Here is a 27,055-nt window from a genome sequence, read left to right on the forward strand (position 1 = left end):
TAGCCTCTTTCCCCTCCCCCCACCTTTTTTTCAGGCATCTTCTCCCTTCCTTCTCAGTCCTGAAGAAAGGTCGCAGCCCAAAACATCGACTGTTTATTCACTTTCATAGATAAGACCATAAGATATAGGAACAGAATATAGCCATTTGGCCCTTCGAGTCTGCTCTGCCATTTCATCATGGCCAATCAGTTTTTCCTCTCGGCCCCAATCTTCTATCTTCTCCCTGTATCCCTTCATGGCCTGACCAATCAAGAACCTACCAACCTCTACCTTAAATATACATAAAGACTTGGCCTCCACAGCTGTCTGTGGCAACAAATTCCACAGATTCGCCGCTCTCTGGCTAAAGAAATTCCTCACCTGTGTTCTAAAAGGATGCCCCTCTATTCTGAGGCTGTGTCCTCTGGTCCCAGACTCTCTTACCATAGGAAACATCCTCTCCACATCCACTCTATCAAGGCCTTTTACCATTTGTTAGGTTTCAATTAGGTCAGACCTCATTCTTCTGAATTCTAGTGAATGCAGGCCCAGAGCCATCAAACATGCTTTATATAACAAGCCACTCAATCCTGGAATCATTTTCGTGAACCTCCTCCAGAGTCACACATCCTTTCTAAGGGGCACAAACCTGCTCACAATATTCCAAGTGAGACCTCACCAGTGCTTTTTAAAGCCTCAACATTACATCCTCGCTTTTATATTCTGGTCCTCTTGAAATGAATGCCAACATCACATTTGCCTTCCTCACCTCCATTTTTTCTCCATTTAGAAAAAAAAGTCTTCCTTTTCATTTCTTCCACCAAAGTGCATGTCCATATACTTCCTAACACTGTATTCCATTTGCTACCTCTTTGCCCATTCTCCTAGTCTGTCAAAATTCTTCTGCAGCCTCCTTACTTCCTCAATACTACCTGCTCCTCCACCCATCTTTGTATCGTCTGCAAACTATGCAACAAAGCCATCAATTCTGTAATCCAAGTCATTGATACATAATGTTAAAAAGAATGGTCTCAACACATAACCCTGTGGAACGCAACTAATCACCGAGAGACAACCAGAAAAGGCTTCCTTTACTCCCAACTCTTTGCCTCCTGCCAATCAGCCCCTGCTTTAGCCATGCTAGTATCTTTCCCGTCATACCATGGGCTCTGAACTTGCTAAGCAGCCTCATGTGCGGCACCTGACTGCTGAGATCCTCCAGCATTTTGTGTATGTGCTGCTGTGTACTTTCATGTTATGTTTTAGCATGGTGACCCAGCATATTTAAACATTTTGGGTTTTAGTTTAAAGCTTAATGAAAATAAATTTAACACAATACTTTTTTTGAATTCTATACTTACAAAACTTGCGCTGTCATTATCATCATTTAGTGGCTGGGGTTCATTAGAGTCATCCATACCCTGATTCAAAGAAAAATAACAACATTAACATTCATAGATATTAACTAAGTTGCTTAGTTAAAGACAAAAAAAAACATGCATATAGTGTGTCAGAAATGAAATGGGTGAGGAAATAAAGTCTTTCATGTTTGTGAACCTGGTTCAATTTGTGTCTGGATTAAATGATAAAATCTATCTGTCAATTTAGAATCATTCTGGTCAGTCCTCTATTAACTGCCAAAGATGTTCAGCCTCAGTAAACTAATCTGGACACAACTAAGGCCAGGATTGGATAGGTTGTTGGGTCAACTTTATCATGACTTCTGGCCAAAAGCTAACAAAAGGTTCTGATTACGGGAGCAAGCTAACACTGATGTAGTCTATGGAAATAACTCAGAAAATGTGTAGCCTGGGTTCAGTTGTTCTCAGATCTTGTTTCCTCAAAATGGATTGCCAAGATCAGAGAACAACTTAACCCAAACAAAGTAGTATATGTTAATTATTTGACAATACATTCCATCACACACATATATACACTTGCGCCTTCTCCTTCTTGTAAAGTTTAAAGGTGGTTGGCAGACCAATATAAGGTGCTTTACCACCACCTACTAAGTTGGACCGTGGAGCAAAGAGACAAGAAGTCTACTCACTAAAATAACTTAATATCAAAAAGTCAAATGCTTTTCAAAAAGTCAAATATATACTTATACGCATTACTATGGCAGTGATATCCTAATAAACTTTCTATGTTAAACTGTGTCTGTGCCAAAGATCTTAATTTAGCAATTAGATATTTCCTTTGCACCTCAAAGGAACTGCATTCAAACTGCACCATTTCTTGACAATTACACTCCCTACAACTGGCCATATCACATATTAATTCTGAACATGGAATTAATCAACCTAGTACGCCCAATACGTAAAGGCGCAAGTATAACTTCCCTCCTTTTATACCCATCTTCCAGCTGAGTTCCCATCAACATCTGAATTTGATACAAATGCCATCCTGTCTTTTCATTATTCCAACTTTGTTGCCACAGTGATTGAATAGACTTCATAATAATAGTTTTACCTCGCCCTTATGCAAAGGCATCACATTTACATCCTTAATTTTAAGTGATTGCTTGACTAGAAAGTCTGCCACCTCGTTGCTTTCAACCCGAACATGGGCAGGAAAGCCTATGAACTGGCTATACAAGTCATGACACCGGACCCTCAACAGATACCGTCCAATCTCAAAAGAACGTCTAGCCTACAATTTGAAATATCTGTTTTAAATCAGACCACGGAAGTACATACCCAGAGCGTATTTCTTCAACCCAGATATTAATAAAATATTAGCAACCATCTCAGACAGAAATACCTATACTTTGTACAGCATAACAATCTTTTGTTAAGTCACCCGAAACTTTGGAGCATAAACCGAAACACCTGAACGATCTTTGGATCTTTTGAACCATCTACAAATATGGGTGAATGACATGGCGGAACACCATTAAAGTTCAAACATAGAAAACCTACAGCGCAATACAGGCCCTTCAGCCCACAATGCTGTGCCGAACATGTAAATTACCTAGGGTTACCCATAGCCCTCTATTTTTTCTAAGCTCCATGAACCTATCCTGGAGTCTCTTAAAAGACCTTATTGTATCCGCAACCAAACATTTTTATTACCCGGAAACTGTCGACATTATGACATGCATGCTTATATACTAATTAAAAACATTGGTTATAGAATATAAAGAGTGTACTGTTGAAGCCGAATGTCATTCCTCAATTTTTTAATAAGACTAAAAATGCAAACTATGGAAATCATTACAATCGTATGTTTTAGTGTTTAATATTGCCTGTAAACGCGGTCAATGTTTATGAGCACTTCAGCAATCCTTTGGAGTCCTGACTCGTTATTCTTTTCTTAATTTTTGCCCTCAAGTCCAAGAGCTGAAATGTTGCAGAGAATACAGACCTGCGTTTCGACCGTAGAAGCTTGCAAACGGTTGTCTTCAGCAATGCCGGCGGTTTGTAAAAGTCGTCGAAATGCTTTCACTTTCTATAATGCTCTAGCTCTAACTGGAAATCACCTGATCTAGCAGAACTCTACAGTACGTTCTTTTAAGGAAACAGATGCGGATACACCCAGCAACTCTTGATAAAGTGTTTGTGATATGGAATATTAATTGAAGGGGTTTTTTTTACACGAGCGGTCATACCAGGAAGATGAGGGCAGCCTGTTATTCGTGATTAGACCTCAGAGACAGAGTTGTTTTCCGGAAGTGACAGCAGTCAGAGCAGTTCATGCACGCAGTGTAGGAAGGGTCCGGAGCCGGCGGCTTGGCGGCTTGGCAGTTCGGACCCCAGCCTCTGTCACCTTGCCATTGGGACTTTTCTGGAGGATCTTGTTCTTAATGTAGAGGTTGGTATAAATTTTGAATCTAATATTGATGTATTTTGTTAATTTGTTTGTTAACAACTTACTAAGGGGTAAAGTGAAAGTAAGGGACTCTGTAGCTGATTGCGAAAATTTCCTAATCCTTCACCTTTGTGTTCAAAGTTGGGCGTGTAAAAGTTTTGGCCAAACTGATGCTTTCTTTACCAACTGATTCCACGCGGATAAATTTGTAAATCACAAACACGAGAAAGTCTGCAGATGCTGGAAATCCAAAGCAATTTGCGCAAAATGCTGGAGAAACTCAGCGGGTCGGGCAGCATCTATGGGAAGGAGAAACCCGTCGACGTTTTGGGCTGAGACCCTTCTTCCGTACCTGCCTGACCTGTTGAGTGTCGACTGTACCTCTTCCTATGGATGCTGCCTGGCTAGCTGCGTTCACCAGCAATTTTTGTGTATATTGCTTGAGTTCCTCTGCCATGTTGCTTTCAGTTTGTCAATGTTGTGAATTTTGTTTACTTACTAATCTTATGGAATTTAATCCAAACAAGTGTGAGGTGTTGCGGTTTCGAAGTTCAAATATAGGGGATCGTGCAAAAGGACCTTAACAGCACCGATGTCCAAAGGGATCTTGGGGTCCAAGTTCATACCAACCTGAAAGTGGCCACACAACTAGATAGGGTGGTGCAGAAGAGGTTTACCAGAATGCTGCCTGAATTGGAGCGTATGAACTATCAGGAGAAGTTGGACAAAGTTGGGTTGTTTTCTCAGAAGCTAGGGAGGGAGGCTTGATGGAAGTCTTCAATATTTTGAGAGGATCTTTTTCCCAGGGTTGAAATGCCAATGACTAGAGGACATGCATTTAAGGAGAGTGGAGGAAACGTTTAAAGGAGATGTGCAGGGCAGGTTTTTTTTACACTAGAGAGTGATAAGTGTTTGGAATGGGTTGCCAGAGGGATTGGTGGAAGCTCATAGCATTGGCATTTAAGAAGCTGTCAAATGGAATGGAGGAAAATGGATCAATTGCAGGCGGAAAGGATTCAGTTAAATTCTGCAGTGAGTTTGAGACGGGTATTGTGGGCTGAATGGCCTTTTACTGTGCTGTACTCTTCTATGTGCTGTGATCTAATTTCAGTCTAATAATGGCTGAAGAGTTTTGGACTTGTATTACATGAAAGTTTGAAGGACTGGCGATGTTGATGATCTTAAGTTAAAAACAGGAAATGCTGCAATCACCAGCATGTCTGTGGAAAGAGAAGCAGGGTCAGCATACAGAGCCCTTAGCGGAACTGGGAAAGAGGGAGAAGTTCAGAGAATTGCAGAAGACAAAAAAAAATCTGTGCTAGGGCTCAGGTTGTCTTTGTCCATTAGTAAAATCTGACTTGTTATGCAAGTTCCTCGCCTCTGCTGTTTAGCAATGCTTTCTTCTTTGTGTTATCAGAGTCAGGTTTAATGTCACAGGCATATGTTGTGAAATTTGTTGTCTTTGCGGCAGTAGTACAATGCAATACATTGATAATGTAGAAGAAAAAACTGCAAATTTAGGTACATACATACATAACCACATTAAATTATAGTGCATAAACAGAAACTAAAATTAGTGAGATAGCGTTCATGGGTTCATTGCCCATTCAGAAATTGGATTGAAGAGGGGAAGAAATTGGCCCTGAATCATTGAGTGTGTGTCTTCAGTCTTCCGTACCTCCTTCCTGATGGTAGCAATGAGTGGAGGGCATGTCCTGGGTGGTGGGGGTCTTTACTGATGGACACTTCCTTTTTGAGGCACTGCTCCTTAAAGATGTCTTCGATACTGTGGAGTTAGTACACATGATGGAGCTGACTAATTCAACAACTCTTAACAGTTTACTTCGATCCTGTGTAGTAGCCCCCCTCCCCATACCAGATGTTGATGCAGCCAATCAGAATGCTGTTCACGCTATATCTGTAGACATTTTTGAGTGTTTTAGGTGATATACAAAATCTCCTCAAACTCCTGATGAAATATAGCTGCTCTCTTACTTTATAGCTGCATTGATATGTTGGGACCAGGTTAAGTCCTCAGAAATATTCACATCCAGAAACTTGAAATTGCTTACTCTCTCCCCCTCTGTTGGTGTGTGTTCCCTTTCTTCCCCTTTCTGAAGTCCCCAGCCAGCTTTTTGGTCTTGCCCCATGCCTACTTGCATTAATGTGATTATATAGCCCCATAATTCATCCTCAATCCCGGAAGGCCGTAATACATAGAGGCAGAACTAGGCTATTTGGTCCATCAAGTCTGCTCCACCATTCCATCATGGCTGATTATTATCCCTCTCAACCCACTTTCTCTTGCCTTCTCCCCATAACTTTTGACACCCTGATTAATCAAGAATCTATTAACCTCTGCCTTAAGTATACATAATGACTTGGCCTGCACAGTTGGCTTGGCAGTGAGTTCCACGGATTCATCACACACGAGCTGAAGAAATTTTCCCACATCTCTGTCTTAAACGGATGTTCCTCTATTCTGAGACTGTCCCCTCTGGTCCTAGATTACCCCACTGTCGGAAGCATCTTCTCCATATCCACTCTATCTGGCCCTTTCAATGTTTGATAGATTTCTTTTCCTGGAAACAGAGTTGAATTTTAGTTTGTTCTGAACAGCAGGAGAAGAGAAATGTGAAAAGTGTTAAATCAAAGAGAATTCTGCAGTTTTTTTTATTTTTCGTGACAATGGGATTTTATCTTAAAAGCAGCTCAAATGACACAGGATTAGTACAGTCAAGCCATAGGCTACAGGCAGTCAGGGAAGTGCATTGGTTGTTCATTGGGAGCTGTATCTTATCAGACCCTTGGCTGATTGACACTCTGCATCACTTAAGTGTAAATGCAGAGTTTAGCTTGTGGTTCTCCAAGAGGACCACAACCTTGTTGTGGGGTTTGGAGGCTTGCGTGCCTCAGTGACCCAGACAGCTATGCTGGCTGGAGTCAGGGGCTTGTGCTTTGGCTCTTGGTAGAATCATCCGTGCCAAACAGGTCAAAGGGTAGAGGCCAAATGAAGAGTGGTCCACTGGTCCCTCATGTTCAGCTCGGGGCTGACAACCCTGACTAATAAAACAAAATTGTTATGCACCTTCATTGCTGCTTTAAACACCAGTGGCGTAACAAGCCAGTAAGTAAATTGGCTCGTGGTAAGAACAAGTAAAATTGGAATGATACCCTGACATGTTACAGAGAATATAGATCTGTTTCTATACTGTACAGGTCCCTCAGCCCATTATGTCTATGTCAACCATAATGCTGATTTAATCTAATTCCATCCTTCTGCTCATGGTCTGTGCCCCTCTGCTCCTGGACTTATGCACACTCAGTGGTGATCGCATTACCGCCCCATTTTAAATGTGAAGAGCAATGATGGCACGAACATCAATTTCTCTAACTTGCAGTAATTTTCCCCCCACTCCCCATCTGGCTCCCCTTTTACCTCTTCTCCTCATCTGTATATGACCTCCCCTGGTGCCCCACCCTTCTTTTTCTCCCATGATCTACTCTCCAATTAGATACCTTTTTCTTCAACCCTTTGCTTTTTCCACCTATCACCTCCCAGCTTTTCACTTTGTTCCCACTCACCTACCTTCTATTTCACCTGGTTTCAAACTCTACCCCTCAAACTTGTGCTCCTTCCCCTTCCCCCACCATCTTATTCCGGCTTCTTCCCACTTCCTTTCCAGTACTGGTGAAGGGTCTTGGCCTGAAATCTCGACTGTCTATTTCCCTCCTGACTTGCTGAGTTCCTCCAGCATTTTGTGAGTGTAATTCTGGATTTCCAGCATCTGGGGAATTTCTTGTGTTAATGATATTCTCCAGCCCTGTGCTCTTAGTTAACCAACTAGACACTGTCCAGATTGAAATAATCCTTCAAGTCTCTCTCCAGAATGGGAACAAAAGATTCTATTGAAATATTTCAAATTACAGAATCTGGAACTTCTCACTGATTCATCCTCATTATTTTCTTTCACTTTCAGTGATACAGCACACACAGAAACTACTTGTACAGTGAAGCCTTCAAATATTGTCTTCAAACTGTTGGACTCTCATCTTTCCAAAATAATCCTATTGAAATCCAGTGGAATCAAAGCTGGACTGTTGCTCTCAGTCAAAGGATGCCTGGATTCCCATTGTTAGTGGAAGGACTGCCCGTCAGTTTTGACTCAGTTAAAAATAAACTAGCCATTTATTTTCAAAGCAAGAAGAAATCTGGGGGCGATGAATGTGAGATTAAAGCTCACGCTGATCCAACAAAATTCTTGGTGTACTTTGAAAGTGAAAAAGGTAAGAATTTATTTTGTAAAGACAATAAAAATTGCATTATGTTATAACTGGTATATAAATATTGGAACACTACCCATAATTAATTACTACTTGAACTAATGTTGGTTAATTTTTTTAATGTAATTTGGTGGTTTGCCTTTGGTGCTGGTTGTGTGATGTTTAGGGGACATAATGATACTTAGGGAGTTATTTTTGTTTTTATCTTTTTCTTTCTGGAATTCAGTCAGACACAGTTTCTACACTGGTGCCATTGCTTAATAGGGGATTTCCAACAGTATCAAACTTGGGCTGGGTTAGATGGACCCTCACCTCCAAGTTTGCAGATTCAGGATTCACAATTCATAGCAGAGCTGTAGAAGAAATAAATACCGCAAAGGAACTGACTGACATCAAAGGAGGTCCTCATTCTGTCACCTGTCTAACAAAGCCCTAGATTTTCTCCATTTTCCCAGATGAGTTTCAGTCCTCAGATCCAATAGAACCACAAGAGCAGAATTAGGCTATTTGGCCCATGAAGACTGTTTCACCCTTCTGTCATTGCTAATCCATTTTTTTTCCTCCCAATCCCAATCTCCTGCCTTCTCCCTGTATCCCTTCAAGCCCTGACCTGTCAAGAATCTATTAACCTCTACTTCAAATATACCCAAATATAACCACAGCTGCCAGTGGCAACAAATACTACAGACCTAACTCTCCCCTGCAGAATTTTTGTTATTTGCCTCTGGCTCTCCTCCCTCATTCTAATCTTGGTCATCCAAAACCTTGCTGCCCATTCCCTAACCCCCAATAAGCTTAATCAGTAATTTTACTTGTATTGACTACCAGTTAGCAATGCCTAGATTTAAAAATCCTCATCCTCTTTTTCATATTTCTCCATTTTACCTTTATTTTTTATCTTTGATGCATTCCCTTAATTATTTTCTCCATTGCATACTAGCTATGCATTCAGCTTGGTTGACCAAGCACTTGAATTTCCTCCTGGAATCCGTTATCCTTCCATTCACTCAGTTTACCTTTAAATTGATGCTTCAATCCTGCTTCTTTTCTCAGTGAATGGATTATCTGTTCCAATATCTCTTTAGGAGGCACAGCATCAAATTAATGTTTAAAGCTACAACATTGAGATACCTTAGGCCATGTTCAGATTAAAAAACACCATGGGAAAAGACACTGCATTAAAAGTGACATCAAAAAGACTGATCATGCAAGTAGTCAAAATAAAGCAAATGGGATATTAGGTTTAGACAGAAGTATTCCAAAGATTCAATGTACATTTATTATCAAAGAATGTATAAATTATACAACCTTGAAATTTGTCTGGAGCCACAAAGCAGAAATCCAAAAGAACCCCATTTTAAAAAAAGGTCAATGCCCAAAGCATAGAAAAAGGGGAGAAACACAAATGATGCAAACAATAGAAGCAAGCAACAGCATTCCGAACCAAATTGAGTCCCTGGATCCAAATCCCTGGAGTAGGCCCAAGCCCCAGTCTCAGTTCATCATATTAGCGGGGCAAATTGCTGCGAGGCACAGCTGCTGGGGCAGACTCACAGCCTCACCGTGGAGAAGGAGGTAAACATCGCAGGGGAGCAAGCAAAATCGGCCAGACCCTTGTCTCCGGTCCCGACACTCTGCCTTTCCAGTCTATCTGGGCCGGCATTTATATTGTCCAAACAACAGATCATGCCTCAGATTACTATACAAGTTCAAGTTTATTGTTATCTGACTGTACATATATACAACCAAACGAACCATCTTTCCTCCAGACCATAGTGCACCCACAATACACAGCACATGAAACAAAATATTACCACAACTAAGTTAGTAAATATAATTAAAGTAAGGAGGTAATGAGGAAACTTCATAAAACAATTTAAATGGTTTATTGTGTCTATTTTTAGGTGCTATTCTCTAGGAAATTGCTGTACTTCTGGAGAGGGTGTGGAAGAAATTTACCAAACTTATTCCAAGGTTGAGTTGCCTTATTTTGAGGGACAGACTGGAGAAGCTGGGTGTAGGAGCTGGGGGTACTGTGCTGCGTTATGTTTATTCTGGTAACTAGTCACATGAGTGGGAATGAGGTAAAAGCAAAGGGGATAAGTTACGTATTCATGCTTATTTCTGGGCAGTTTGTAGCTTGGGACCGGCGGAGGTCATATCTTTGCTGACCACTGAGATAATGCTCAATAATACTCATTAATGCTTACTTGTAAGTTTGCTAATTGCAAAGAAAGGATTGAATAAAGAGTTTGATCCCTAATTAGTAATGATTGGAGCTGTGGGCGTGTCAGGCAAGTATAACAGTCCATATGGTCACAGGCAGGCAGCAATCGCTTTGTTTGATTTTTGGATCAGTTCTGGCGCTACGTTGGAGTTGCTCCCCTTGCAACAGAGGAGTTGGCAAAGAATTTTGACAGAGGTGTATAAAGTCACAAAGAATATGGATGGAGAGGAATTGTTCAGATCCAAGAGATGCAGAATGAAGGTGACTGGAGAGAAAACTGAAAGTTGTTAAAAGAGTGGCTTGGCCTTGGAGTACAACTTCAAGAGCAGTAGTGGAGGAAGATTAAACTGGAACCTTAAGAAAATAGCTGGATGAAAATGTGAACAGAGATATTTTATAGAGCTATACGGAGAATGTGGGGGAGTAATGTTAGCTGGATGACTGTTATATGGAATGAGAATGGATAGCAGGCTGTATGGAAGGCCTCCTCCCATGCTGTAACCATTCTATAATAGATATCAGGAAATAGCAAGGAACCAGGCGGTCGGGTACACCAACTCCATGCTGGCCATCAACCACCCACCCACGCTAATTCTACAATATTCCCATTAGAACTTATTCTCCCCATCTTCCCAGTTTGGGAGAGGGAGCAACAAGACAGGGTCAGTTGGAAATGGGAAAAGGCATCCCAACTTTTTAAGGCTCTGATGATATAGTGAACGAGAAAGGTTCTTTACTTCCAAGCATCTAAGAAGCCATTAAGTGACATTATGATGTAGAATAGTAAGAAAGAGCTTCGGCCAGAGGTTCCCAACCTGGGGTCCATGGAGCCCTTGTTCGGTGTTAAAGGTTCATGGCATAAAAAGGTTGGGAATGCCTGGCTGCAGGAGAGTAGCATGAAGGATTGGGTTACAATACTGTGAGATGTTTATTGATCTCCCACATCGTGAAGAAGATCAATAATAGCACCACTATACTCATGAATGGTTTCATCTCATCCATCTCCATCACCCATCCAGCAAAGATCTTTATCATCTTTGACTGCCACACTGATTTCTTAATTGATTAATCTGGTTACATGGAAAAACTGGTTAAGCAATGGTACCTTGGACACCTTATTCAATTCAATTCAAGTTTAATTGTCATTCAACCATACATAAATACCCAAGAATACAGCCAAACGAAACAGCATTCCTCCAGGTCCAAGGTGCAAAACATCGTACCAACAGTCACACACAGCACAAAGCACGCGTAACACATACGAGATAGCAAGCACATGTAAGGTATTAGTAAAATGCAACCACACAAAAATAGAGTCCAGACCCTGAGTCCATGAATGCTGCAGAAATCTGCAGTCACCCACAATACAGTTCGTCTGCTGCTGAGCGTGCACTGGGGGGGTGTGAAGAAGGGGTAGCACCATCTCCAGACTGGTCACCACCATAGATGGAATACACAGGCTTCAACACCTCTCTCCTGGCAGCCGTAAAGCAGGCAACACCACGGCTGGAGGCCCAGTCCTCGCTACAAATGAGCTCCCTCCCCATCGCCAATAGATCAGTGAATCGGACTTGAAGCATTGTTAGCTTTATAAAAAACATATATACATACACCCCCACCCTCAAGGAGAATACTTGTGAGCCATTCTACTGTATGGACTTTGTATATCATAGGCAACATGCAGGCATGTGCTTGTGTGTAGTGTTTCTTTGTTGTGAAGATGGAAAAGAATTTGCACACAGAATGTTGTAGGCAATACTGTTAAATCTACAGGACACATGAGAAATCAACAATGAAAAACAACATTGGAATTACCCTGATGTAGGGTCTTGACAAAGGCTTCACTGATGCTGACTGACCCATTGAGTTCTAACATTAGCTTGTATTTTGTCACAGATCCGGATATCTGCAATCTCTCGGGTTGTTGTCTATCTCCGTGCCTTGTGGTGCATTGGGCGGCAGCCTTTCCACTTTACAATTTGTCTGTTTTTACAAGGCCAAGTTGCTAGCTTGATGCTCAACTCAACATGGATGGAGCCAGCCAGATTCGAACCTGGGACCACTTGCCTCAAAGTCCACTGTGGGTGCCACTATGCCACCGACCAGCAATCTCTCGTATCTCCACTGGAAATTAACTCACTTAATTTTATTTTGATAACCGTGTGTTCGTGTGTAGCATATTTCATTGCATGTTCCTAGAAACTCCAAAAGGTGGCAATGGACCTCTTTCTTGATTCACCACAGTAGATCTGTCACAGGAGCTCTTACAATTGTGCTTGATCAGGTGCCCGATCTGGAGTGTTAGGAATAAATGATTAGAAAAAAATATTTTTCCTAGGGTTGAAGTGCCTAACAACAGAGGCCTCGTATTTAAGATCAGAGGTGGGTAACTTCAGGTTGGTGGGGCAAGTATTTTAGGGTGGTGAGTCCCTGAATGCACTTCCATGGGAAGGAGTGGATGCAAATACAATAGAGACATTTAAGAGATTCTTAGAAAAGCTCATGAATTTGCAAAGAATGGAGGAATAGAGATTGTGGAGGCAGAAGGGGTGAATTTAGTTAGGCATTTAATTACTGGTTTAATTAGTTTGGCACAACATCATGGGTTGATGGGCCTGTCCCTGTGCTGTACTGTTGTATAAGCTTTGAAAGTGGCACGGTTGTACGACATGTAGGGCTGCTACATCATACCATCAGTGAACTGAGTTCATTCCTGATTTTGGGTACCATCAGTGTGGCATTTGCATGATCTTTCCTTTGGTTTTCCCCAGGTTCTCTGGTTTCCTGTCACATATCTGGAGCATACTGCTAGGTTAAGTGGTTACTGTAAATTCCCTTTCAGTGTAGGTAATTGCTGAAAGGGGTGGGGTGGGGATACGTCTCGACCAAAGGAGGTGTAAGGAGCTCCTCTCTCTGCTAGGCTGAAGGTTACCTTTGGGCAAAGTGTAGCACCTGCTCAGCCCCCCTGATCAGGGTCACGTGAAGACATGGGAGAAGGTGGTGGATGGTCATAAGTCCTGGTTATGTGACCACTGATGCCAGACAGACAATCCCTAAAAGAGTATTGATACTGGCTAGGTGTCATCTATCTTGTAAAGCCACTGCCCAGAAGAAGGCAATGGCAGACCACTTCTGTCGAAAAAAAGTTGGCAAGAACAAGATGGTCATGAGACAATGACTGTCTGCGTCAATGTGACATGGCACATAATGATGATGATGAAATGCTTAAAAAAATTAAAGGTGCATGTGAGGGAGAATAAGCTGCTTAAGAGAAATAAAAAGGGAATGGAATTGATAAGATGACTCTGACCCCTTTTGTATTGCAATTAATTAAAGAAGGTGATATTGGTCTAGTGATGCAATGACATTGTTGATTTTGAATTGCTCTAAACAAGTTTGATGAGAATTGTTTACTTTAATCTGTTGATAGTCCATATTACCATAGCAGTTTCAAGTTCCTGGATGTTAATGCCTCTCAGCATCTACCCTGCGCCCAACATATTAATGCATTTACAAAGAAGACATGACAGTGGCTATATCTCATTATGAGTGTGAGCTGAATTGGTATGTCACCAGAGGCATTCACAAATTTCTACAAATGTACCTTGGAGAGCATTCTAACTGGTTGCATCACCATCTGGTACAGAGGGCCCATGGTATGGGATCGGAAAAAGCTGCAGAAGATTGCTGACTTGGGCAGCTCCATCATGGGCACTAGCCTTCCCATCATTAAGGACACCTTTAAAAGGTGATGTCTCAAAAAGGCAGCATCTATCACTAAGGGCCCCCATCACCCAAGACATGCCCTTTTATCACTGCTGCCATCAATGAGAAGGTACAGGAGCCTGAGGGAACACAGACAGTGTTTCAGGAAAAGCTTATTCCTGTCCGCCATCAGATTTCTGAATGGACAATGAATCCATGAATCAGGTTTATTATCACCAGCATGTGTCATGAGATTTGTTAACTGAGCAGCAGCAGTACAATGCAATACATGAAAAGAAAAGAAAAAGTAAACAAATTAAAGTGCAAAAAGAGAAGGAATATATATTTTAAGAAAAAGTAAGGTAATATTCCTGGGTTCAATGTCCATTTAGGAATTCTATGGCAGAGGGGAAGAAACTGTTCCTGAATCAGAGTGTGTGCCTTCAGGCTTCTGTACTTCCTTCCTGACAGTAACAATAAGAGGGCTTGTCCTGGGTGATAGAGGTCCTCGATAATGGATGTCGCCTTTCTGGGGCACCGGTCCTTGAAGAAGACTTGGAGACTATGCAGGTTAGTACCCAAGATGGAGCTAACTAATTTTACAACTTTCTGTGGCCTCTTTAGGTCCTGTGCAGTAGATTCTCCCCCACCACTGTCATATCAGACAGTGATGCAGCCTGTCAGAATGCTCTCCAATGGTACCCGCCTATAAAAGTTTTTAAGTGTTTCAGGTGACAAACCAAATTTCTTTAAACTCTTAATAAAGTATAGCCGTTGCCTTGCCCTCTTTATAACTTCATCGATATGTTGGGGTCAGGTTAGATTCTTAGAGATCTTGACACCCAGGAACTTGAAATTGCTCACTTTCCCACTTCTGATCCCTATGAGGATTGGTTCATTTTTTTCTCGCCTTACCCTTCCTAAAGTCCACAATCAGCTCTTTGGTCTTACTGACATTGAGTGCAAGGTTGTTGCTGCGACACCACTCAACTAGCTGGTATCTCATTCCTGTACACCCTCTCATCTCCATCTGAGATTCTACCAACAATGGTTGTATCATCAGCAAATTTATAGATGGTATTTGAGCTGTACAGTCATGGGTATAGAGAGAGTGGAGCATGGGACTAAGCACATACCCCTGAGGTGCACCAGTGTTGATTGTCAGTGAGGATGAGATATTATCACCAATCCACACGGATTGTGGTCTTCCGGTTAGGAAATTGAAGATCCAATTGCAGAGGGAGGTACAGAGGCCCAGGTTCTGTAGCTTATCGATCAGGACTGTGGAAATGATGGTGTTAAATGCTGAACTATAGTCAACGAACAGCATCCTACATAGGTATTTGTATTGTCCAGGTGATCCAGGGCCATGTGAAGAACCATTGAGTTTACGTCTGCCTCATTACCTCACCTTAGTACTTTTTCCTCTCTTTTTGCACTAATTTAAATTAATGTTTTATTATATATTATTGTAATTCATAGATTTTACTATTACATATTGCAATGTACTGCTGCCGCAAAAAAATAAATTTTACAACATAGGCCAGTGATGTTAAACTCAATTCTGATTCTGCAATAGCTGGTACTGGGTGGTGTAGGTTTTGTTTGTAACCCACCGGACGATGATCTCACCAGCTGACCACATTTTGCACACAAATTCCCTGTCAGCCAAACATCAAGAGTTGTTCCAGTGCAGGCTAGAGCTGTATGAACAAAGCAGCCATTACCTTTATGAAACCAGTCTTAAGCAGGACAGTGTTTGCAAGCCATGAAGGTTCAGATGGAATTTTAATGCAAAATTGAAGTGCAAAATAAAAAACTAGAGAGAGAGGCATGAGAAGCTAAATGATAAAATAGAACACAGTATATTTTTCCGAGGAAATTCTGGCAATAATCAGTAATTGATGTCAGGGTGATGTTGGGCTTCACAACTTTGTAGACCCATATTCAACTCTGACTTTGGGTGCTGCCTGTACTGAGTTCATTGTTTTTCTGAGACTGCATGGACTTCTACTGGAAACTTGGTTTTCTCCTGGTTCCCAATGACATTCACATACTCCAGAGGCCAAAGTCTCTAGAGTTTACAGAGAATGGTGCAAAAAAACAACAAACAAAAAAAAAAATCCACTGTAAAGCAGTTCTGTGGGTGAAAACACCTTGTTAATGAGAGAGGTCAGAGGAGAATGGTCAGAATGGTCTAAGCTGACAGGAACCTGTTACAACAGTAGTATGCAGAAGAGCATACGACATGTTGAACCTTGAAGTAGATGGGCCTCAGCAGCGCAAGATCATGAGCATACACTCAGTAGTGGTATTGGGTACAGGATGTACCTAGTAAAGTGGCCACTGAGCATATCACTGTGTAGCCCGAAGATTCCAAACTCTGCCGTCAGTGTACTATTTCCTTAATTAACATGATCTTTTTACTATGAATGAAGAAGGCACTTTGGGTGAATTTCCACATCCTGCTATTACTTTTATCACTGATCAGTAGGTTCAGGTTGTCAGTTGGGGGTATCTAATAAAGGGGCCAGTGTATGGGTGATTTTGCCAGTGTAAATTACCCCATAATGAAGGTAATTCCCAAAAGAATAGTCTAAGGGGGAGAGAGATAAGTTGAAGGAGTACAGGAAAATAAAGGATTGGGGTAGAATCACCAGATGGCGCCAGCGACCAATGTGACCAAAGGCAACATCCTCCAGATGGTTTACAAAACTATTTTCATTCTTTTCCTTTCAAATGTGGTTCTGCTACTGTTGGAGCCTGTGATTGACATTTTGGTGGTGTGCTTTCGGGTCAATAGAGCGGTCTGGTGCTTTGCTGTCTCTGAGAAGGTTGCGTGAGGCTTTAAGTGAAGTGTGTGGCCTTCACTAGAGATGGGGCGCGAGCCCTTGATCAGCTCCATTTCTCACCAGTTAAAGCCGTGGGGAAGATTGAAATCGTCGCGGAGTGAGCAGAAAGCAAGCGGGAGTTCAGCCATCCTCTCATTTGCAGCTGCTGGATGATGGCATCTGCATGAGACAGTCTCTTTCTCCCTCTTAGTTGCTGGTCCTGAAGGAAGATTGCTATGTTCAAATGGTTTCTTTCTCTGTCAACACTGTCGGAGGATGGTGTTGAAGTTCTGTGTGTGGTTTGTGGGTTCGACTCTGTAGTTCATGTTATGGTGTGTTTCTGGTTTCTGGTTGTTCCTTTTTGTTTTGTTGCTATTTTGGGGGATTTTGAATCAGGGTGGCCTGCAGATAATAAGCACGGAGTTGAACTGAATATACCTGGACTCTTTTGATCTTGTGTTTTTATATTTGTATTTTTTGCTCTTTTTTTTGTTGGTTGCCATTAGCACCATTGTTTTTGTTGCACATGGGGGAATGGTTTCATGGTTTTCTTTGCTGGTTTCTATGAGGCTGTCTCTGAGGAAGATAAATCTCAGGGTTGTATACTGCATACACACTTTGATAATCAATGTACTTTGAATCTTTTGAATCCTTGAATAACTAAAAGCTGCCATAGCCTGTGAGCCAAATAGCCTGTCTATGTCATTGTAAGTAAATCTGTTAGAATGAAACCACATTTGTAACAGTAAAATTTCAGAAAGAAATGAATGACGTGTCATGCATTTATAAGGAGTTAAACTTGAAAGGACAAGCTGTGATCTATTGGGCAGATTCCAATCCAGCAATTTGTGTGGTGGAAGAGTCAGAGACATGCCATTTTCCAAAGGTCTTTGGAGGAGGACGGTATAAGCCACATTTAGAGTATTGTGTGCAATCTTGAGTCCCATATCTAAGGAAGGAAGTGTTGAGGAACGAGTGTTTAGAGGAGGTTTACAAGAATGATCCAGGGAATGAAATGGTTCACTCAACTTCACTTGCTCATCAGTGAAATGTTCCCACAACCTATTGACTCAAGTTCAAAGACCCTTCATTTCATGTTCTCATTATTTATTGCTTATTTATTTATATTTGCATTTGTTCTCTTCTGCACTTTGGTTGAATGCCCTTGTTGGGCAGTCTTTCATTGATTCTGTTAGAGTTACTATTCTAGAGATTTGTTGAGTATGCCCACAAGGAAATGAATCTCAGGGTTGTATATGATGACTTATATATACTTTGCTAAAGCATTTACTTTGAACTTTGTATGAGGAGCACTTGATGCGGTGGGCCTCTACTTACTGGAGTTTAGAGGGCTGAGGAGGGATCTTGTTCAAACCAATGGAAGGTTAAAAGGCCTGTATAAAGTGGATGTGGAGAGGATGCCTCCAGTAGTAAGAGGGTCTAGGACCAGAGGGCATTGCCTCAGAATAAAAGAATGTTCCTGTAGAAAAAAGTTGAGAAGGAAGTTCTTAACCAGAAGTTGGCTGTGGAGGCCAAATCATTGGGTATATTTAAGGTAGAGGTTGATTTATTCATGATTTGCAAAGGCATTGAAGATTATAGGAAGAAGGCGGCAGAAGAATGGTGCTAAGAGGGGATAATAAATCAGTCACGATCGAGTGGCAGAGCAGACCAAATGGACCGAATGGCCTAATTCTGTTGTTATGTCTTAGTTTTGCAGCATAGTTCCAGCTTTGTTCAACTGATCATACATTTCAAAGTTCAAAGTAAATTTATTATCAAAGTATATATATGTCACCATAAATCCTGTATACTTCGGACTTTAGATACAACACTGAGTCATGTCAACTGCAGAAATCCTCTGGTGACTTAGCAATTGTTGGGTGTATAAAGGGAGGACGGGAAGATGAATACAGGGCCCTGGTGGAGGACTTTGTCAAATAGTGCAAGCAGAGTCATCTGCAGCTCAGTATCAGTATAAGACAAAGGAGATGGTGATGGACTTTAGGAAGACTATGCCTGCACTGCTCCCTGTTACAATTGACAGTGAAGACGTGGATGTGGTGAAGACCTAGAAGTACTTGGAGCTGCAACCAGATGACAGACTTGAGCGGAGTACCAACACTGAAGCTGTGTTCAAGAAGGGCCAAAGTTGCCTCTACTTCCTGAGGAGATTGAGGTCCTTTGGAGTATGCAGGCCTCTCCTTCACATGTTCTACCAGTCTGTTGTCACCAGTACAATCTTCGATGTGGTGATGTGCTAGGGCAATGACATTAACATGGGTGATGCCAACAGGCCCAATAAACTGATTAGAAAGGCTGGCTCTGTTGTAGTCAAACTGGACACACTGAAGGCTGTGGTAGAACAAAAGACCCTCCACTGCTCCAAAAAGCGCTATATGGGGTCATTTTTACCCTTTGCCATTAGGCTCTATAATGAATCAACCTATAGCTGGGGAAGTGATGACCCCCTCTTGTTTGAGGTAATGTTTTTTAAAATTCTTTCTTGCTTCCCTTCTAATATTTGTATATCTGTCCACTTGTAATGCTACTGTGACACTGTAACTTCCTTTGGGATCAATAAAGCATCTATATGTAACCCTGAGATTTATTTTCTTGCGGACATTCATAGTAAATACAAGAAATACAATAGAATCAATGAAAGACCATACCCAACAGGACGAACGAACAACCAGTGTACAAAAAACCCCAACAAATTGTGTAAATAGAAAAAAAAGAGAAAAGAAATAATAAATTAATAAGCAATAAATATCGAGAATATGAGATGAAGAGTCCCTTGAAATTGAGTCCATAGGTTGTGGAAATATTTCAGTGATAGAATGAATGAAGTTATCCCCTTTGGTTCAAGAACCTGATGATTGAGGGGTAATAACTGTGCCTGATGCTGGTGGTGTGATTCCTGAGGCTCCTGTAACTCCTTCCTGATGGCAGCAGTGAGAAAAGAGCTGGTGAGGATCCTTGATGATGGATGCTGCTTTCCTGTAATAGTGTTTCATGTAGATGTGCACATCTGGTGGGGAGGGCTTTTTTGCCCAGGATGGACTGGACAGTATCCATTTTTTTTGTAGTATTTTCCATTCAAGGGCATTGGTGTTCCTATACCAGGCAGTGATGCAACCAGTCAATATACCCTCCACTACACATCTATAGAAGTTTGTTAGAGTTTTAGTTACCAGATGTTGTTGTCTGATATGCACCTTTATCAGTGAAAATCATTTTGCTCTATGCTCGATATAGACTGAACTGCTTGAGTATTTACTGCATCTGTGTTCATCCAAGGGAACAATAAACATTCTGTCACAATCCGCTCTGAAGCCTTTAAGTTGTTAAAAAAAAATATACAGGAGAGTTGCTCATCTTTGGCTTGCTCTCAAGAGTAGGGTGTGACCTTTTTGATTAAATGATTAGTCGCTGGTTATATCACAGATGTTACTGAGGAAATTAATGATGGGACCATCTTTCAGGTGAAAGAAAGATGTCGGGAACTGTCCATTTTGAGGTAGCCAATTCCTGACAGGATTGTTACTTCTCCTTGGTAGGTGAAGCTTGGTTAATTTCTGGGTCTTGCTGTAAACCAGCTGAAAATAATGTAACCCTTAAGAAAATTCTGCAAACATATTTTAATAGTGAAATGCAACAAAAAGAAATAAAGTGCAGTAGGGCAGCTGTCACCGGAAGTAGTAAGCCAATTGTTAAGGAGTAATGGCTGGTTATTCTTATGAGATGCTGAACAAAATTGATTCACGTCTATCTTGTATAATCAGTGCAGAAACATGTTGCGAGAAGGGAGTTCCACATGGTGCAGCTTCTAGCTCCAGAGCCAGTCCGTCTTCGCGTTACAATCTATGAGGGGGATAATGGTAGTGAAAGTTCTGTGAACCCCATTGGAGCGACACCTGATACCAACAGAGGGCCAGCGGTAGAACAAAGTTTACTGTTGACCACTTCAAGCAAACAGAATGAACGTGAACAGGTAATTCATTTCTCACATGAGTGTACCAAACATTGTTGACTTATTTTACAAAGAAGATGTATTTTAAGTCAAATGTTTCTCGTCTGCTTGAAACATACCTAAATGTGTAAGAATACATAAAGTGTATCTTATAAGTTTTAACCATTCTCTTCGTGAAGAAATTACTACATGGAATTTAAAGGTAGAATTTTAAGCATTAACATTATCAAAATTGAATGCAGACTGGCTGCTTTAGAGAGGGTGCCTAGGAGATTTACCAGGACAATCCCTGGACTAGAGAGCATGTTTTATGAGGATAACTTAAGTGAGTTAGGGCTTTTCTCTTTGGAGTGAAGTAGGATGAGAGGTGACTTGATAGAGGTGCACAAGATGATAAGGGGCAAAGAGAGAGTTCTTTTTTCCAGGGCGGAAATGGCTAATACAAGGGTACATAATGTTTAGGTAACTGGACAAATGTATTGAGGGAAGGTCAGGGGTAATTGTTTTTTTTTACAGTGGTGAGTGCATGGAACGCCCTGCCAGGATGCTGTTAGAGGCAGATACATTAGAGACATTTAAGAAACTCTTTAGATAGGCATACGGATGATAGAAAAATGTAGAAGGGAAGGGTTGGGGTAGATCTTGGAGTAGATTTAAGGGTCAGCACAACAATGTGTACTGTACTGTAATTTTCTTTCTCTTCTATGCTTCATGTTCTGTTTAATCCTCTGCTTAGTCATTTAGTTTTACAATGATCCTTGTGTATGATACTCAGACGTTTTATACCAGATAAAATGAAAAATGCCTTAACTTATCTAATATTAAAATACACACCATAATATTTCTGATCCTTTTCCTAGTAAGTTTCAGCTTTGGAGATCAATTGCTGAATTGGCTTTGCCTATTCTGCAGACATTTATTGTTCAGATCTCTAATAGTTACTCAAAGAAACTTAATGGAAAATATGAACGTGAGGCTGTTTGATGAAAATATCTGTGGTCACCTTCAATGTTACCAAGCAGTTGCCAATGTGCTCAGACATTCATAGTTACTAATGAGTGGTATACGGTAGATCAATATGCATATTTTTATTCCATATTAGTAGTTTAACCTCTAACTTTTGAAACCCTGGTTTCCTTGGGCTGCATACATCTAGGGAATACACACTCCGGTCCCGCCAAATCAGTGAGATTGGGATGTCTCCCACCCCAAACCCTGGTTTGTGTGAATGCTATGTAATGTGCTACCCTGTTACAACTCGGTGCCAAGAAACAACAGACAGCATGCTGCATGTGATTAAAGGAATTATGTTTATGAATGGTAATTTAACTAAAGGGTCAGTAAAAAAAAAGAAAAAAAAGGCCCATTATAATTAAACAGTCAAATGTGCACAATTTGGAGCTCAACTCTTCCAAAAGTCACATTCACCAGTCCTCAGTAGACCTCTGGACCTTCCACCATCGAATCACAGTCCCCCACCAGGTCGATTACTACGACCGGTTCTCTCCAGCGTCTTCTCTCTTCATCTCCTGCCAAACAAAAGACCCCAGCTCAGAACGATGTCAGGCACACAAAAAAAGAACACTCCCCTGATTGGACTGCTCACATTCCGAAGCACCCGTACCTCTAACCGTAACCCAAACACTGCTTCTACAGAAAAACTATTACATTAACAGTGAATCCTTTACCAGGGCGTTACATTTTATTTTCTTATATAATTTTTTAAAAGTTTCATTGCTGCACACTCCGCTCATACATGACTACACAGCCAAACACCTGAGTAATCACATTGTCAAGTTCACCGAATGACATAACCGTGGTGGGGCTCATCACCAACAACAATCAGAGGAGGTGGAAGAGCTTGAGGCCTGGTGCCAGGCAAATAACCTCTTCCCCAATGTCAGCAAGTCAAAGGAGATGGTTATGGACGTCAGAAGAACTCTCATCAGTCATATCTCTCTTAACATCAACGGCACAGCAGTGCAAACTGCGAGAAGTTTGAAATTCCTGAGGGTGCACATCTTGCACGTCATCTCATGGTTTCAGAACGCAATCGGGAAGGCTCACCTACACCTCTACTTTCTGAGGAGGCTGCATGAGATCTAGAGTGGCAATTATTTTTTTTTCTCCTTTACACTTGTGGATTGGAAATGACATGAAACATTCTTGAATCTTGAATTTATTCTTTTCAATTTTTTTTATTGAGATACAGCACGGAATAGGCCCCTCCGGCCCAACGAGCCACTCTCCCTAGCACCCCCTGATTTAATCCTTGCCTAATCACGGGATAACTTACAATGATCAATTAACCAACTAGCCCATACATCTTTGGGTTGTGGAAGGAAACCGGACCACCCAGAGGAAAGTACATGGTCACAGGGAGAACATGCAAACTCCTTAGCCGTGACGGAAATTGAACCCAGGTCACCTGTAAGCCATTGTATTGGACCACTATGCTACAGTGCTGCCCTGTTACTGAATTTTTGTTTTGTTGCGTGTCACATCAACACACCCCAACAAATTCCAAATTCCTAATACATGAAACCAGTTTGATTGGTTGGCTATGATCAAATGATACCTGAACAGGTGTTTCCTTTGTTCAAGGGAACTGGAGAAGGAATTAAAGACATAAAGTGAAATGAGATTTTTTTTTTGTTTTCCTTGTATTTCTTTTGATTTCATTTAGATCTAGATTGTTTAGGACAATTTAGTAATCTTGGGAATACTTTTATTGTTTTCCAAATGCAGAGCCAGCCAAAGGAAGTTCAGATTCCAGAAACTCTACCACAACATCAAGAGTCAGGTACTGGCTTTGTATAGGCAACTTAAAGTACAACTGGCTACAACTTTCAGTACATATACTTGAGAAAATATGTCCCTCTCATGTCTACCTTTCTCTTTCTGCTTCAGAATTCTCTTCTAACCAGCTCCTGGTTAGCAGCAACTGTCCAGTTGATACAGAGTTGGTTACTATGTTGTTTGAAAAAATTTCACCAGATGTAGAAGTTTCTGCCAACAATGAATGCTCTTGGATTTTGACTTGCCTTAGCCAACATGGTAACTATTCATATAATTTACTGTCACACTTTGAGAGAAATAGAGAGAAGGAATGCATAAAGGGAATGTAAATAACAAGAACCCAGAGTGACTGCATTCCATGGATGCCCTTACCTTAATAAGACACCATTTGATGAGCATTCATGTGGTAATGTAATTCTTAAATGTTTATTTTAAATGAAGCAAATCTCATAAGGTTCCACTGCTAGAAAGAGATATTATGATTTTGGTAACAGAAGTGCTGACTGGCGCCTGACGCACATTTAAAATGCAGTCCACAACTTTTTTTAAAAAAAGGAATATGGTCTCTTAGCCCCTTCTGCATCAGGCAAAAGATAACAAAAGCCTCAGAACACATACCACCAGGCACAAAGACAGCTTTTAGCCACTGTTAAAAAATTATTAAATGGTTCCCTAGTACGATAAGATGGACTCTTGACCCCACAGTCTATGTAGTGATAGTGAACCTGATTTTGATTCTCACACAAAGATTGCCATGATCCTGCGTAGATTATATTTGACTGTCTTGTCATTCTTGTTTACGATTACAGACCTAGAAAAAATTATTTCACGAAGGCCATATACCATCACTGGCACAACACTGGAAGTGCAATTATATGATAAGCGTAAAGAAGATGAGAAGTATGAATCCAGGAAGTTTGTTCTTAAGGGTTTTGATGGTTCCTTTAAGCTGTCGTATATTTCACTTTACATTGATAGCCTCAGCAGCAACATAAAGCATGATATTGAACCTTTGCAAGATGGTACAACAGTGGCGGTCACATTTAAAACTGATATAGGTTAGTATTTCACTGCTTTTCATTGTTTGTTAACTAATGACAGTATTTATTTACATAATTGGGGCTGATTAATATATAGAATTGAATGAAACAATGAATTTTCTGTCAAATTATATGATTAATGCTTCTGGATCCTTGCATGGGTGCCTGGACACACTTTCTCTGTAACTATAATACTATGTTCTGCATTCTTATCGCTTTTCCCTTCGTCCTGCCTCAAGGCCACAAACTGAGGGCCAGAATCTTAATCACTGTATTTTTGATTAACATGGAGGTGATAGGCCAAGTATCCTCCTGATCTATAAATGATGTTAGAATATAAGTATGCTGAGAGTAAAATAAACAAAAAATGCTGGACGAACTCAGCAAGTCAGGCAATCTTTGGAGGGGAATGATCTGTAAGGATGACATGACAAAGTTTTTCACGGTATCTCAGAAAATGTGACAATAATAAACCGATTAGTAATTACCAATATTTGCTTCATCAGATGGTAATGCTTTTGTGCGTAATTGTCATCAGAAGCCACTTAAAAACTGCAGTATCACCGCCAGTCGCCTAGAGAAGACAGATTCTGTGCTAATAGAAAAACTTCATCCCAAAATCACAGAAGAATTGCTGGACTTGTACTTTTCAAATGCCTCTCGCAGTGGTGGGGGAGAAATTGCAGACATTCAGATGAACGACCGTGAAAGAAGAGCGATTATACGTTTCTGTGATCCTGAAGGTACAGCACTTCAGTTTTTCAGAAAGGTTCTGTTGTACTTCAAGAATTTATGTACATATCTTATACCCAGTTGTTATCTTTCCCAGTGTGTTACTTTAAATTCAGTTCCATAGTGTCTGCCTTTGAGCTGGATATCAGAGTAAACTGGAGTTAAAATGGGAGTCAACACACACAAAATGCTGGAGAAACTCGGCCTCCAGCATCTTGTGTGTGTTGCTTGGATTTCCAGCATCTGCAGATTTTCTCTGGTTTGTGATTAAAATGGCAGTTAGTAGGTTTCTTTGGGAAACGGATACAAACTAAAATTTGCTGACTCTTAACTGAAAGTTCAAAGTAAATTTTATTATCGAAGTACATATATGTCACCATATACAACCCTGACATACACTTTCTTGCTGGCTGTCACGGTAAATACAAGAAGTAAATAGAATCAATGAAAGACACACACAACAGGACAGACGAATAACCAATGTGCAAAAAAAAACACCAAACTGTGCAAATACAAAAAGTACAAAAAGAAAAATAGTAATAAATAATAAGGAAGCAATAAATATTGAAAAAATGAGGTGAAGCGTCCTTGAAAGTCAGTGTATAGGTTGTGGGAGCAGTTCAGTGATGGGGTGATTGACGTTATCCCCTCCAGTTCAAGAGCTTGATGGTTGAGGGTAATAACTGTTCCTGAAAATGGTGGTGTGGGTCCTGAGGTGCCTGTACCACCTTCCTGTTGGCAGCACAGAGCACAGAGCACAGAGCATGAGGATGGTCGGTCCCCTGATGATGGATGCTGCTTTCCTGTGATAGCGCTCCACATAGATGTGTTCAGTGGTGGGGAAAGCTTTACCCATAGTGGACTGGGCTGTATCCACAACTGTAGGTTTTTCCGTTCAAGAGCATTGGTGTTTCCATATCAGGCTTTGATGCAACCAGTCAAAATACTCCCCACCACACATCTATAAAAAATTGTCAAAGTTTTAGATGACATGCCCAAACTTCTCAGAAAATTGAGGTGCTGCCATGCTTTCTTCATAATTGCACTTGCATGCTGGAGTCAGGACAGATCTTCTAAAGTGATAACACCAAGGAATTTAAAGTTGCCAACCCTCTCAGTCCCTGATTCCCCGATGAGAACTGCCTCATTGATCTCTGGTTTCCTCCTCCTGAAGTCAACGATCACCTCCTTGGTCTTGCTGACGTTGAGTGAGATGTTGTGGCACCACTCAGACAGATTTTCAGTCTCCCTCCTATATGCTGATTCGACACCACCTTTGATTCAGCAAATAACAGTGGTGTCAGCAGCAAATTTAAATATGGCATTGTGGATGTGCGTGGACTTAAGAGTCTGGAGTATAATTCAAGTAGAGGAGGGGGCCACATACTGGCTTGCAGTGCACCCTGTGCTGATGGAGGTTGTGGGGAGATGTTGCCAATCTGAACTGACTGGGGCCTGCAAGTGAGGAAATAGAGGATCAAGGGGCACAAGGAGGTATTGAGACTTGGGTTTTGGAGCTTATTGATTACTTTCGAGGGGATGGCTTTCAAACATTCTGTGGGTAACTAGTTAAAATCTGGGAAATTAGCTTTAAATCCCTTTCCCACAGAAACCTACTGACTACTATTTTAACTTTGTGGACGTCCAGCCCAAGGTAAAACCATAGATGAATGCT

At 41.1% G+C, this 27,055-nt stretch overlaps 2 protein-coding genes across 4 annotated transcripts in view; one reads left to right on the forward strand and one right to left on the reverse strand.

Annotated features, from left to right (window-relative positions):
- LOC140197970 (N-myc-interactor-like) overlaps window positions 1-3,619 on the reverse strand; it is a 58,809-nt gene extending 55,190 nt beyond the window's left edge. The window contains exons 1-2 of one of the 2 annotated variants that reach the window (XM_072258660.1): window positions 3,346-3,619; window positions 1,341-1,400 (exon numbers count right to left, since the gene is read on the reverse strand). In XM_072258660.1, the coding sequence (XP_072114761.1) occupies window positions 1,341-1,397 (57 nt within the window). In that variant the 5' untranslated portion in view covers window positions 1,398-1,400; window positions 3,346-3,619. The remainder of the gene's footprint in view (window positions 1-1,340; window positions 1,401-3,345) is intronic. The other variant, XM_072258659.1, reaches the window with a different exon arrangement.
- Window positions 3,531-27,055, forward strand: part of LOC140197969 (protein mono-ADP-ribosyltransferase PARP14-like) — a 104,581-nt gene continuing 81,056 nt past the window's right edge. Inside the window, exons 1-7 of one of the 2 annotated variants that reach the window (XM_072258657.1) lie at window positions 3,531-3,792; window positions 7,770-8,076; window positions 20,622-20,830; window positions 23,558-23,612; window positions 23,720-23,866; window positions 24,418-24,666; window positions 25,155-25,391. In XM_072258657.1, the coding sequence (XP_072114758.1) occupies window positions 7,908-8,076; window positions 20,622-20,830; window positions 23,558-23,612; window positions 23,720-23,866; window positions 24,418-24,666; window positions 25,155-25,391 (1,066 nt within the window). In that variant the 5' untranslated portion in view covers window positions 3,531-3,792; window positions 7,770-7,907. The remainder of the gene's footprint in view (window positions 3,793-7,769; window positions 8,077-20,621; window positions 20,831-23,557; window positions 23,613-23,719; window positions 23,867-24,417; window positions 24,667-25,154; window positions 25,392-27,055) is intronic. The other variant, XM_072258658.1, reaches the window with a different exon arrangement.

This window comes from Mobula birostris, chromosome 5 (assembly GCF_030028105.1).
Source record: "Mobula birostris isolate sMobBir1 chromosome 5, sMobBir1.hap1, whole genome shotgun sequence".
Lineage (NCBI taxonomy): Eukaryota > Metazoa > Chordata > Chondrichthyes > Myliobatiformes > Myliobatidae > Mobula > Mobula birostris.